The 15,646-nt window shown below is 37.7% G+C and overlaps 1 protein-coding gene across 1 annotated transcript in view; it reads right to left on the bottom strand.

Moving 5' to 3' along the window:
- LMBRD1 (LMBR1 domain containing 1) overlaps positions 1 to 15,646 on the bottom strand; it is a 120,870-nt gene that overhangs the window by 56,166 nt on the left and 49,058 nt on the right. The window contains exons 6-7 of the mRNA XM_075268354.1: positions 15,372 to 15,460; positions 9,482 to 9,555 (exon numbers count right to left, since the gene is read on the bottom strand). Of these exons, the coding sequence (XP_075124455.1) occupies positions 9,482 to 9,555; positions 15,372 to 15,460 (163 nt within the window). The remainder of the gene's footprint in view (positions 1 to 9,481; positions 9,556 to 15,371; positions 15,461 to 15,646) is intronic.

Here is a 15,646-nt window from a genome sequence, read left to right as displayed (position 1 = left end):
ACTGATTGTCCTTCCAGCAACAGCAGTGAGTGAATGATGTCACTTGTCCTATGTCACTGGTCTGTGGCTATAGTAACGTTGTGTAAATAATGGGAGGAATAAGTTCACATAGCAGGCATACAAAAAAGCATTTCTAAAGCAATATATTTAGGTAAAGTCTTCAATTTACATAAGCTGCCAGTATAGATAGGATCCTTGAGATAGGACAACCCCTTTAATGCAGGGATGAACAATGTTGTCTGAATAGAGGCTTACATAATCATCTATAGGCCTTCAACATGTATTCCTAAAAAAAAACTAAGTCATGAAATACAAGCATTCAACTCCGATAAACACTAGAAGACATACGACCCAAACTACTTTATCAAGTCTATGTCTGTTTAGTGGCACGGAAATTTTCAAATTTTCTGCAAATGTTTTTTTGTTTACTCAAAAATTTGTAAGTTTTTGCCGTTTTCCAAAACGTAGGCATGCCAAAAGTAGGGATAAGTGGTATGTATTGTCTTGTGTCCCCTCAAATTTACTATAAATTTTTATCAGTAACTGATGTGCACATTACAGCTCCTAGCTAGTGAAGATTTTAGTCTCTGGAGCACAGAGGTTAGCGATATGACTAATTTATTAAGAGGCGTGTGCTAGTGTTGATAAATTCAACCATAGCTATTTCAGTGACAATTCTTCAGAATACCTACAGTACTCACTGACATCAGGTTCATTTTGTTCAGTGCGACCTATGCTTTCATTAGTTGTTCCACTATTCCTGGATAGTACTATGATTCCACACCCAGAATAGACAAGTTAAATAAATGTTGGACTGTATATGGATAAAGCCAATAATGCAAGGAAAAAAAAAAAAAAAAGTTAAATAAGTTGACGGGACAGTTAGATAAGCCACATAAAAGACGCTGTAGCAGAGAGCTCAGGATGATAAATAGGGAGGAAGTAAGTTGCTATATCATACAATGTACCACAGTTTTTAACAAAAATTGATATTAATGAATCTTCTGTACCTTAAACCTATCCCTGGTAAAAGAGTAATAGCACCTATCTAACGAAGGGGAACTCTATAGTATGAGAAGGTGACAGGTAGAGTGCTGGAGTCCAGATACATCAGCCCCAGGTTTCTGACATATGTGTGGTCCAGGGTGGATCTGGAGTAGACCTCAGCTCAGGTGTAGATCCTGCGCTCATTACTGGCCAGAAAAAGGCTGCAGATCCTGCATTCCAGTGCAGTTCCATGAGGTGAAAGGAGGTGTGTGGGTCTGTCCTGTATAACCCTGAGCCCAGTGAGACAATATTGCACTTGTTTTGTTCATGTGGCTGGAAGTAAGCCACACGTATAGTTAGGTTATCAGTTCTGTTTAGTTAGTCGCTCAGACGAGCAGGTTTTTTATTTTGTTTTTGCCTGAAGTTAAGGCTGTATTTTGTTTTGCTAATTTTGTGATTGAAGACAAGGTTTATTTATTTCCCTGTTTTTTCTAAATAAACCAGTTTGCTGCATATTTTGTGTCCGTGTCTTGACTGTTTGGGGTCCGCACCACTGCTTCTACCAACCTAACTTCCCCACAAAAGATATACTGTAACATTCTAGCAATACAAGAAAGTAAGAACCTATGTAATGAAACTAAGCTACAAGCTAGTGTATGCCAGCCAGAACAAGAATTTTTGCCAACAATTGCTGTCTAGAATGTAAAATATATGGAAATATGATTAAAGCTGTCCTCGAATTCAGCTTATCATAATACCTCACAAGGACAAAGAGTCGTCTTCATCACTAATCTCAGTCAGGTATATTATACTATTATGTATCATTTTATGGAATGTATTTTGGGCTTTCAAAAAAATACCGGGTATGGCTGTACAGACTTAGCCTTTCTATGTATTGTTATGTTATTATTGCCAGCAGCACTTTGAGATCCAGTATTATAATGCGTTGAATCTTTAAAAGGTCACAGAAGCCATTACAAAAGAAAGACACAAAAACCATAGATAAAATTCCCATCCAAAACCTTAATAAGGCAGCGATTAGTAAATTGTAAATTGGATCTGCAGATCCTTTGGCAAAAACAGCTACCTCAACTAAAATAAAAAAAGAAAATATTACTAAATTAAAGGCACATAAGTACCAAACTTTGGCTCTAAGCTTTCATTTATTACTATACTGCTATGTATAAATGTGGGTGGACATCATTGCTGTATCCATTAAAAGGGGGTTTTCTAAGCCACTTATATGTTATGGTCAGGGGGAAATTAGTGGTAAACTGAACATATCCTTTATGTTTTCAAGTGAAATCTTGCTGCCAAGAAATTCAACATTTAATCCATATGCAAGCTGCAATGCACTGTATGTTCTAAGTAACTGTTCTTCTATCATAGCCAACATTAAATGGTCTTTCCCAAGCAAATTTATTTATTTTTTTTTTTTTTATTAAAACGATCAATGAATCTATGATTCTGGCCACTTGATGCTCTCCAGAAGCTACATTTTTTTCTCTGTCCTACCACTGGTCATCACATGATCATATCAGAATTGTTCTTCTATGTAGGAACTGTCAATTTGTTCTGTGAATGTCACAGGGAGTTTGTTTTTTACGGCTTATTCTTTGGAAGTGAAAACAGCTGATTTTTGGAACTGCCATCAAACGGATGTTTTAAAATCAGTAAGAATTTTACAGGGCCATCAAAAAATAATGGACATATTCTATCTTTGTGCCTCTTGCTCTCTTTTTTTTTCCCCTAATGAAGTCAACTGATTTGCTTCTAAAGGCTGTGAAAAAAGATTTGCATCCGAGTGGAAGCTAATACTTCACACTGGTCAGCGGGTTGAGTCAAAAAAGCCAAAGAAATTCATCCATTTAAAAACTTGGCCAAAAATGGAGACAGAATGGGTGCAAAATGGCTGAACAATGGCCATTAAAAGCAGATCGATTTGTCAGTTTTTCATGGACACGGTTGTGGGAATATAGCCTTGCGGTTTTATAGACCAATTCCACACCCATTGAACAAAAATTATCACCCCATCAGGCCTTTTTTTTTAGGATCAAAAAAGTCAATGGTACCGCACACTCTAAGATTATATGTGGTGCCAGCGAAAAAAAGGTCCTTCGACCCAAATATACTAGTGAAAATAGATTTTGCTGCACACACTGTTTTGTGATCAAAGGAATATTGAGATTTATTTTACAATATAGTTAACGCCTTTTGACACACTGCAAAAAAATGGCATAGAAAGACAGGCTAGATCATTTGGATATGACGTTTCGATCCTTAGACCTTCATCAGAAGCGATTTAGTGTGGTAGCAGGATCAGTATAAGTGTCAAGGAACTTATACTGATCCTTCTACCACACTAGTTCGCTTCTGATGAAGGTCTAAGGACCGAAACGTCATATCCAATTGATCTAGCCTGTCTTTCTATGCCAATTTTTTGCATTGTGTCAAAAGGCGTTAACTATATTGTAAAATAAATCTCTATACTCCTTTGATCACAAAACAGTGTGTGCAGCAAAATCTATTTTCACTTTTTTTTTTTTTTAGGATCAGCCACAGCATTTTCCAGCAAGACATTGCAGTAATCATTGTTGTATTTTTTCTTACCTCCATAGTGAAATCTCCACTTCATCTGGAAAGTCACTTTTTAACCCAAATTTCAGCACTGGGCGCCATTTTAGATTTGTATACTTTTAGTGTTGCACACAGAAGGACCTGGGAGAATCTGTGTGCTACTTGTACAGATGTCTAACACACTACCCATATATCAATCTGTGCAAGCAATGCACATGTCCTGCTGTCAGCCTTAATTCATAAAATGAAAAGTATAGCAAGGTAAACTAACACTCAGTGACAAGATTTTTTGCCAGAAAGGGATTCTATAAACGCGGAGATAATTTGCATCAGGAATTGTGGTCTTTTCGTACAATTTGCTATCCAGTTCATGTACTTCAGACACTCACATGTTACTAAGCACATGGACTGGATATTGATCCATACAAATAGCACAAACGTCCTTCTGCAGGTTTTGGTGACACAGAAGAGGACAAAGAACTTGAACTGGGGATGTTGTAGCACAGACGGTAGTAGTATGGCTGTAGTAGGCTGGCATAAGCTGACCATTAGGAAGGCAAGTTCATAGTATGATTTAGTGACTAGTGGTCCATACCCATGATAACCAATAGACACTGACAAGTAACTGAGAATTAAGAAATGGCAGGGAGACATTAAAGAGTGTCCAGAATCATTTTTATCTTAATAAAATCAAGTCTTGTCTGGAAACAAAAAAACAAACAAACCTCATACTACAATACCTTTAATGTGAGATCCAACCTTAGACCAGCCTTTTGTGCTTGACAAAACCTGCCATCTGCAGTCTAGACTTTACATTTTGCCCCTTGTCAAATGCCAAGATGCTTATGCTTGGCATTTTTTTCTGCTTCCAACAGATCTTTAAAGGGGTTGTCCCATCACAATGATCCTATCTATACTGCTTGTTAATGTGGATGTAAGACTTTTCCTAAATACACTGCTTCAGAAAAACTGCTTTGTTTGTTCACTATCTTTCTTTATTCAATTCATTGTTGACACAGCCCTCTTCTTATCTGCTCAAAAATCAAGTGATGTATCTGCCTGCTCTCAGGGGGGAGGGAGCGAGCCTGTGTTTCTAGCTATTCCTGTGTCTGCACCACGTGACCTAGCTTCCTGCTCTCTGATAGGGGAGCTGCTTTCATTTCTGAACTCTTCTTCTGTTCTCCCAGTTATCAGGCTAGCTAATTCAATTCTGTTCATTATGGTAGAGACAGGCAGTCTCTGTATGCAATACAAAATGGAGTTGCTCCTGCCTGTAATTCATAGTCCAATATTGTGCATATAGTGTTGTTTGAGGACCTTTGATGACATCACAGGCCCTTCAGCCGCCCCATAGGATCACGCTATGTGGTGGGTGGAGCTACACGATAATTTGGGGGCGGAGCTAAACAGCAGGTTGCATGTGAAACCCCGCCCACCAAATGACGCAAGAAAGCAGGAAGAAAGAAGATTTTACAGCAGTAAAGACTGGTGAGTATGTGATGTGGGAATACCCCTTTAAAAACTAACTCAAATTTATTGCCAGGTATCATGCACTTCCACATTGCTATTGCTTTGACAAAGAAATCAGGGCAAAATACCATAGCTTTTGAAGAATCACGATAAAAACAACAGCAGTTTTTCAGAATTCATAGCAATGGTAGAAAAAGGTACTAAAACAAGTGAATTCACCTTAAGACACGCCATTGTAACCAGATAACCAACACAAATTGAGTTTGACTATCAGTGACTCTAATGTTAAAAGCTTATCAGTATATATATATATATATATATATATATATAGAGAGAGAGAGAGAGAGAGAGAGAGAGAGAGAGAGAGAGAGAGAGAGAGAGAGAGAGAGAGAGAGAGAGAATATATATATATATATATATATATATATATATATATATATATATATATATACACACACACACCTCTTATACTCCATGTATGAGCAAAACAGTGACGCTTTCCTTTCTTTCACAGGCAAAATTAGAATGAAGGAGTTAAATACAATAGACGCAAATGTTATAATAAATATTGCAATAATGGCATGTGAAAAAAAAAGAAATAGCTCTCATTTTATGCCTTGCTGTTTGTGAAACAGATACACAGAAAATCTTCATGATACCAAGCATAAATTGAATAACACTGCCCCCTAGTGAATATTTAAATAATAAAATATATAGCAAAATAAAAATGTCTCAAAATAAAATAAACAGTAAATGCAACAACATAATGTGTAAAAAGGATGCCTCCAGAGTACCATTCAAATCCTAAATTCCCCTGTCAAACACTATCTTCCATGTTAAACAATATATCTGAATATGTAAAGAGTCTTTAAAGCAATGGATGCATTCAAATCTGGAAATAGCTACGGATAGAGTCTCCTATAAACAATCATACTAAAACAAATGTAAGATAATGTTATAAAAAAGGCATTAAACCACTATAGCAAACTACAGCTTTAGTTAGAATTCACTTTTAGGATAAATTGTGCCATGTAATGAAGCACAGCTTAAAAACAATACAGCAAAAACCCCACAAAGCTTTTGCGTCCTGCAACGTTTGGATAGGGTTAAGCAAAATCTCATACACTTTGAGGGTACTATAAAACAGTGGTAGTAATAATAATAATAAAAAAATATTATTTATATAGCGCCAACATATTCCGCAGCGCTGTACAATTTGTAGGGTTCAAATACAGACAGATACATAACAAAGAACGTCATTTCACACAATGGGACTGAGGGCCCTGCTCGCAAGAGCTTACAATCTATGAGTGGTTTGTTCTCACTGTGTTTCCGCTACATGGGGCCTTAGCCTTAAAGAAATGTACAGAGTTTTGTGAACTGGAATATTTCCAAATTTCATTTTTAAGTGCTGAACATAGTGACCCATAGATGAAAATGTATCACAGGTGTATTTGTCAAGACACTGCTGAAAACCCAGGAGAAAGGGAGAGGGTCTGCAATATAGATAACTGGTATAAAAAAGTAGAGATTTGCAACTTTATGACCTCAATTGTGTAAAAGATTTGCAACATTTTGCAAATTTAAACCACTTCGCTCTACTTTTACAAACTAGGTGGGAAAGCGCGTGCGGTTAGCCCTTCTAGCTGTCTGCACTCCAGATTTATCAGCTGCAACTTTTAAAATAGCAAAAACTGTTGAAATCTTATCCCAGTGACTAGGTGATGTAAAAAGTGTAGCAATCCCTCAGGACAGAAGTGCTAGATTTACTTTAGGTTCACACTTTCGATTTTTGGTCCACTTAAGAACCAGAGAATGGAAATTTGCTTACAAAGCGACTGTAATGGGGTCTGCCGGGTTTCCATAAGTGTCTTGTGTGCGGATTTTGAACCCACAGCATGTCAATTATCGCTTCAGGTTCTAGCGCAGCATTCAGTATTTTCATCGGACAGGTTTAAAGTCTGGCCAGTCACATTGGTAGGTGCAAGTTAAAGCTACAGTGGAAACCAGTTGATTTTGACTGGTTCCTGTTGCAGACAGGTTCTCTGCGGGATGCCCGCTACAGAAATCCCTGACGCAGGGCAGTCTCGTGCATCCCCAGCATAATCCCTACATAGTTGTGTGATCAGAACAGCATGTATACAAAACCCTGCTGCTTCCTAACTCAGGGTCTCAGAATCCAAAGGCTTCATATTTACGAGTTTTGCCGCTGTAATTTAAAACCAATAAATAAAGCACGGCAGCGCCAGCTATAAAACACTGCACTCATAAAATTATTACTGGAAATATATCAAACATATTTAGATTGTAAGCTCTTCTACTCCTATTGTGTCCTGACTTATCGCTCTGTAATATCTCATTTTGTCTGTACATGAACCCTATGATTTGTAAACTGCTGTGAAAAACATCTATCAGACATTTGTATGCGTTTCCTGTGGATATGCCATAATGGGTTTTTGTAGGCAAGCCCCTTTAGGTCTATCAGTATACAGTTGTGTTTTAAGGTGTATATCATGTAACATCTTATCTTAACTCATTTGTCATCCATAGTGGCTTCTCAGTAGATGAATGACATTAACAATTACCAAAGACAGAATACTTCAAAATGCCAGTTAGGACCTGGTACCGAGCTAGACATTTACCATAAACAATGAGACATATACATGTATGTTGCAGATATTTCTTAAACCCATCCCCAAAGACAACATTAATAAATGTGTCATCACTACCGGCACACTACTATAAAAGTTAAGCAGCAGGAACCACATTCTATGACATTTTAATAAAAGGCTAAAGAGTACAATGATTTGCAGTAGAGCCTCTCTCCCTAGAGTCACCTGATCAAAGGTTCAGAATAGAAATGTGTGTCTTGCATATTACAGCCAATTCACTATTCATGGAAGAAAGCCCAGATGCTACATCCTGAGGCATTGCTAGTTTCATTATTAAAACTAAAACATGACATAGAGAGAAAAAAAAACACAGCTAAACCTCTAACAAAAAAAAAAAAAAAAAAAGATTTATTACAGACAACAAGTCCATCATGTCTGACAACTCAGAAGAAAGGATATCATAAAATATTATAGTTGTGGTGGGATAAGGAGTAGAAGTAGTAAAGCTGAATGAGAGAACGTAAATCAAGGGAATGAAGAACCATGTAGTAGAGAAGGGCATTATAGAGAATATAAGATGTGAATGTACGGTATGTAGTCCTGGATTTGTGCACTTGTCCACACAGAACTGCAGATTAACATATACAGTAAGTTCTCCGACTTAACCCAAGATCTTTGAGAGATACGTCATGGAAAAGGTTTATAACAGAGGTAAGTAACATGTTTGAGATAGGGATCGACAATGTTTAGGTCATCAGACTGCTCTTTTATAAGGTGCTCATAATTTGTAAAGTATTTTACCTTTGACTAATATAATGTTTTCACGTGATGATTTTTGCCCATAAAGACCAAACATAATTGCAACATAATAATGGGGTTTTTTGGGCCAATCATCATTTTTCAGATAAGTTATTAATATTAGATCAGTGGGGTCTGACACCCAGAACCACCACAGATCAGCAGTTCCCACAAGTCAATACATGGAGAACAAAGATGGAAGTAGAAGTCTGCGTGCTCTGTGTAGTGGCCAGACCGGGTTATTGAAGATCAGGCCCCGGTGACTGGCCTGGGAAACCCTTTAAACATGTGTCAGTTTGATAACAGAAACAACAAGAGAAATCCACTAAAGCATATTGTCTAGTTAAACTAAAACTGACCATCTACTTGTGTTTTAGGTCATTGATATTAAATGATTTCCACCACTGGGGCCAGTCAACCTTTCTGTAACCACTGCAGCCTTTTCAGCACTGGAGTCCTGGGTTCAAATCCGACTAAAGACAACATCTGCAAGGAGTTTGTATGTTCTCCCTGTGTTTGTGTGGCTTTTCACCAGGTACTCTGATTTCCTCCCACACTCCAAATACATACGGATAGGGAATGTAGATTGTGATCTCTATATTGCACAGTGATTGACAATGCCTGTAAAGCGCTGCGGAATATGATGGCGTTACATAAGCAAGCAAAATAAATAATAACTTTGTTGAAACTAGACAACCCCTTCAACAGCAAATCTCTCTAGTCATACAGCTATGTTGGAGAGGAGTACATAACTAGGAAACAAATGTATGAGAAAGCTAAAAAACACGGCTTTTGTAGGGACCGTAATGACGACGCTAATGATCGTTGCCAAACTTTCACAGAAACTGTTGAACTCGATTGAAAAAGTTGTATTTGTATTTGACTTCCAGTTCAAAAAAGACTAATAAACAACTTGTAAAAATCAAGTTGGAAAAAAATAAATTAGGAAATTGTTACTTTGTAATTTCAAAAAGCATGGAATAAATAAAACATATGTGGCCTTGAGAACATAAAAGAAGAAATTAGAAAAAACTTACAGTGTAGGTGATTGCTGCCAACATTCCTATCAAGGTCAAGGAGCTGATGGAAAATGACAAGGCATCCAAACCATCTGAAAAACAATTTGTCTTATGTGGTGACAACTCTTTCATGAAAATAACATTATAGATTATTTTTGTGAGCGTTACTGATGTTCAAAATTACAAGCATCATGCAATCCTATCAACAATTATTTACATGCAAAAGACATCTTTATTTTATGAGGAATACGCAATAACTGGATTAGTCATGTGTGCATACACCCAGCAAATAAATATGAAGTCTCTATATATATCAGTATAGATAGAACAATGCATTGTCAACTCATTTCTGCCACAGTTTACCCCAATATAGGGCGAGACCAATTTATCAGTTATCTGTGCCATGGATATCAGTTTGTAGAACTGGGATGATAATTGGTCATGGCTCACTGCTTGGACAGAATTCAGACATTTATGAATTGTTGTGAAATATCACTTTAGAAGGTGGTTGGCGTAATTAAAGACGCAAAAAAATGTATCTAGACTATTGTGACATTTTGGTAGCAAACAGCAGCAATCTTTTCTCGAACAAAACTGACTCAAAAACACTGTATCAAAAACTAATTCTTGCCACAGTGTAGAGATGTGCGATATTCTCAGTGATCTCGGGATGCACCCAGGGTGCGACACACATTTCCACTTATGGCTGCCACATGTAGCAATCACAGGTGAAAACAGGAACTCCATCAGGCGCTATCAAATCCGAGATGTACAGAACAGCTTTGTAGCTTACAGATCAGATACATATTTTCTTGGCACTTTGACATAAAAAGGTACAGTATGTTCACTATACCATTAACTTCCCCTACAAAAGCATATGAAAGGTTTAGAAAAGATTTTGGTGGTGGTACCTGTCATTTCAGGATAAGTTACAAAATGTGTGAACATGAGTGGTAAGCAACACTTACATTATTCTCTCCACAAGCTCTATATGTAGTTTGCAGTTTTCCATGGTGTGCTGAAACTAGATGCTATATACTGAAATGGGGCAATTGGAATGAGCCTCATGGAGTTTTTTGCCTTCCTCTGGATTAACACTGTAGGGTTATATGTTGGACTTGATGGACTGATGTCTTCATCCAACCTCATGTACTATGCAACTATGTAAATATTTCCTCATGAAAGTGCGGTTTTATATACCTCAAGAAAGTAGATGAATTCAGCACACCATCAGCTTTCCCATTATGTGCCCCAGTGGTGGAGATTATCGGCGTCATTAGTTTTGGCACCGTTGTCTTCCCACTGTCAGAAGGGCATTCCTCATAGCTCAGTGTCATCGCTCGGCTCTGAGGAATACCCTGTATGTAGTAACCTGACATACCTTTGTACTGTGAGAGAGGGCGTTCCTTATAGCTCAGCCATGACACTAATCTGTGAGAAATGCCGCCCCCACACCCCCAGTACAAGTCTATGAACGAGTACTGTTAGGGGAAGGGCGTTCCTTACTGCCCATTGATGATGCTGAGCTATGAGGAACGTCCTTTTGACAGTGTGGAGATATCGGTGCAGATTCTAATGGCTTTCTAGTAGCATATAAAACTGCACTTTCATGAGGAGATGAAAGGTCCCCTTTAAAAGATAGGTCATCAAACAATAGCAGGGATCCAGTACTCAGGACCCATGTGTTCCAGCTGTTTCAAGCATCTATCAGTAGCACTTTGTGAAGGTTGTTACTGTTTCGCAGGCTATGTGACATCACCTTTATTCATGTGAATAGGACTGAGCTGCAATAACAATCAAAGCCACTTTATGATGTATGGTGCAGTGCTTGCATTTCAGTGAAGAAACTATATTACTCAACTGAATGCAGCGGCCTCTTCACACAGCTGATCCAGGTCTCAGACACCCACCAAACTTCAACTGCCAACTGGCCAAAAAATAAGTTATTCAATCTTATAAGCCTATACAACCCTAATTCTGCACTGTCCAGAGGTTCCAGCTTAAAAGAAACACTGGATAATTCTACTTCATTTACATATGAGGTACAGCCTGCCTTCTGGAAAGGTGGATAGCCTAACAAATATAGAGGTAGAGGTCACCAAAAAAACCAAAGAAGAGCTATTGACTATTGTAACTAAAAGAAGACAAAATCACATTCCACTGTAAGCTTGAAACATCCTCTGGGAGCAGCAATTATGAAGGTTTGCTCCATCCCAGGATTGTGGAACAGCTGGGCTTTTTCTCAGCAGCTGAACAAGAAGTAATGGTACATGTGTTTATCTGATCTACACTAAGATATTGTCACTTGTGTTAACCATTGCATCAGCCAAATCATTTCGAGAACCTGATTCCGAGTTTAGATCTTGGTTTTTTTTTATGTGTTTTATGCTAAAATTTGTTTAATCAGAAAGGAAATATCTCCAATATCTCTTCCATACTTTTAGATTGATTCCTGGTTTTGGCTGCACATACAGCATCAAAAACTGAAGGTGAGATTCCATCCTCTAATGTTGTTTAAGATTAGAAAAAAAAAAAAGAAAAAAAAATGTTTTTTCTTACTTTTTGGGCTGTGTTTGTTTCTTAGTCCTATTCAAAGGAACAACCCAGTCTGACAATAATGATGTATTGGGTACTAGTACTACAGGGTATTCATACAAATGCATAGTGTAGATTCTGCCAGAGTATTTCCCATCACGCTCTGCAGCGGCTACATTTCCTTTTCTGATCTGGACCCCTTCAACAATGTCCACATGTACTAGAAAGGACTGTCCTATTTCCTTTCTGTTTTTTGTGCAAAGTGTAGAATAAAAAAAAAAAAAAAAAAAAATGAGGAAGGGAAGGAGACTTCATGCTAACAAAAAAAGTTTTGATTTCACCTAAAAACGGTTTATAAAGTTGTCAACATGATATCAGCTTATCAGATGATGTTTTGACAGCTTTATTATTCCTTCCATCATTTCACATGAATGAAAGTGATGACACACCAGCAAATACCTGTTATATTTGTACTTGTGTGTTGTATTACTCACCAGGAGCCATTATTCTACAAGTGTCACATCAGAGACATGATTCTCACTAAGGAGAGTTTCTGCCGATAACACTTTCTTTAAAGGTTATTGCCCTTTTATGACAAGTTTTAAGTTATTAAAAAAATTAAAAAAAAAATCCCAGCAGGGAAATAATTTTATTTATAGGTCCAGAAGGGGTTAAAACAATAAAAGAATCAATACCCAAACTAAGGGTACAGAGCTTGTAGAGCTTGCAGTCTGTGTAAAATTTTGGAAAGACCAACATTTTGGTTTGGCAACAAAGACAGAAACTAGGGTCCTTTGGAGTCCCAGGTTGGCAGTCATAGAAAGATTTATCTTTATTGATTATCTGTTTTGATTCTACGATGGAACAGAAGAACAATGAAGAGGTTTATCACACCCTTAGCATTACCTTGTTAAATTTCCCAATTTCCCTGCTAATCTCCACTTCTTTCTTGGAAGACCGGAAACAAGCGCTTGGCTGACTACTAGCGGCAGCACTGACCCACCTTAGTGGCATGGAGGCAGTGGTGGATCACTGAGTGATACGAGTTGTGTATTACTTCTTTTATTATTTTCGAATATTCTGAACTCTTTGAAAAAAGTTTCCCCACTGAACAAACTCTGTAAGAAATTCTTTTGTGAATTATCCTACATTAACCAAGTGATTATTTAGGTAAAAGTGAAGAAGCAGTAAATGAGTCTTAATCTAATCTCTGTTTTGCCCATGAAGACCAAGTAATTTATTGTTCTATATATAACATTTCCTTAAGAAATATATGCAAGTGTATCACAACTGGAAGCATCTTGCATAAACCCTGCCCTGTGTTGCTTAGTTAAATATTAAAGTAACAATGACTGGTTCATGATCAAAGAAAAAAAAAATGACTTTCCTCGACTACATGGTTGCAAAATGATTTATGATAGGATGCTGTAGCTTATTGCTTTTTGTTATCGTTCTGCAAACACTTCAGTTGCATCAGCAATGATCCTGTGTATTCACCAGATGATGGCAAAGTAACGTAGAATTAAGAAGCTAGTCAGTCAAACCAGAGTCAGCAGGAACTTTGAAGAAGCAGGGGAAGATATGAATACATCGGTATCTATATAAATGGATTTAAAAATTGTCTACTTGTAGTAATTTTTCAGCGCTACTGGCTACATGGCTTCTGGGATTATTCTAGCCCTGTTATTTATCATTGTAAATCATGGCCCAGTTTCTAGTGAAGGCCAGAAGATCGACCATTTATACCTCTTCTGGGTTTTTTTTTCTTTCTTAACCAAACTCTCTTTTCTATACGCACAAACATATATAAATACAGGTTTATTCTGTAAACTAGAACCCTGACACAGTGCTATGACTTGAACTACTGTGTATGGGTATGTTCATCTGGATTTGCAGTGGGAAAATCCACTGCACATTACATCACCAAAGATTCCAAAATCTGGCACTACCATGCTTTGAAAAAAAAGTTGTGAACTTCAGGTCAAATTATGCCATCATCTTGTGTTCAATAGTGAAGGATTAACAGTTTAAAGAGAATCTTTCACATCCTCAGGGCACTTGCGGTGTAATATACTGCTGGAAAGCCGACAGTGCGCTGAATTTAGCGCACTATTGGCTTTCCCGTTCTGTGCCCCGGGTGAAGAGCTATTGGTGCTGTTACCGTAGCACCTCAGTGTCAGAAGGGCGTTTCTAACAGTCTTTCGGGAACGCCCTTCTTCACAGTAGCATCTATTGCGCTGTACTTTGAGAGCGGCCATTCCTTACCGCCCAGCGATGATGCTGAGCGGTGAGGAACGCCTCCGCGACTCTTGATAGTACTCGTCCATAGACGAATACTTGGAGGTGGGGAAGTGTTCCTCCCAGTCATCGTTGGGTGGTAAGGAGCAGTGGATTCTGGTGGAAATGTTGGATTCTGGTGACAGACTTCCTATAAATCATCACCTTCAGGTGCTTGAGTGCTAAATTTTGGAAGCTTTAGTGAGGATTCTACAACTGTCATGCCGTAGGATTATGTGGAGAGCCAAAAAACTCTCACACATCTTGTTACAGTACCAGCAAAATTAATGAGATTTAAGGGTAGTCTGTCAACTCCAAAATTGACATAGCATAGAGAACAAAGCTTTCTTGTTTAGTCTAGCTGCTGAGAAATGTAACCTTTATTTTTAAAACAAGCAGCAAATAAACTGTTTGGTGCCGGGCCACACCTGCCAAAGCACCCATTTTCTTTTGTGATCATGGTCAACATCCAGTGCTGTCGCCAAAACAAAGAATGACATGCCCAATGGCCAGCAATTTGTAATCACCACAAAAGAAAATAGGTGCATACGGAATAAACTTGTTTCAGCAGCAAGATTACACTTTGACACAATTTTATATGCAGTGATACTGCTAACCAACCCTTCAACAGCATATAACTGGTTTAGAAGCAGTTTTGATGGTGGTGCTCTCTTTAAACAGTCAGCTTTGACTCCTTTAAGCCTAGGGATAAACTGACTTTGGCTGGGACTTTCACACATGACCAAAGATCACAGTGTTGCTCTGCAACTCTTTCACTGATGTTAGTGAGTGGAGTCGCATTGCCACCCAGATGGCTATACAATATCTAATCACTTTACCTTTCCTAGCATACTGGTTGGTGCCATGAACTCCCCTAACTCCATCTGACCACCAGGAAAGGTTAAGTTAATATGAAACATTTTTTACAAATTTTTCTTGCCTAGACCTGCCTTTTGTAGGCTAAAAAAAACAGTATTCTGAAGAGAAACCTAAAGAAACATTTGATAAAACAATATGCTATTAATAAGTAGCTAAATAATAAATCTGATGATTGTATGGGGAGAAAAAAACAAAACAAAACAAAAAAATAACTTACAACCGCTACCGAGTTCTTGGAAGAGAATCTTGATTTTATCAAACTCAGAGATGTTTTTGCCCGAAGGAATATCCAGTGGCGCAAACGCACTAAAAACAAAACAAAATCAATAACTATATATGACAGCAAACATTTCTTTTTTTTTTTTTTTGCATATAATGCAAACACAAAATAGGCCAAACAGATGGAAACACATTCTAGTAATCATAAAAAAGGGATAAAATATTCAATGACATTTATACCAATCTTAATATATACCGTATATACTCGAGTAT

The sequence above is a fragment of the Leptodactylus fuscus genome, chromosome 3 (assembly GCF_031893055.1).
Source record: "Leptodactylus fuscus isolate aLepFus1 chromosome 3, aLepFus1.hap2, whole genome shotgun sequence".
Classification (NCBI taxonomy): domain Eukaryota; kingdom Metazoa; phylum Chordata; class Amphibia; order Anura; family Leptodactylidae; genus Leptodactylus; species Leptodactylus fuscus.
The sequence above is the reverse complement of the archived record's forward strand: the minus strand, read 5'-3'. Positions and strand labels throughout refer to the sequence as shown.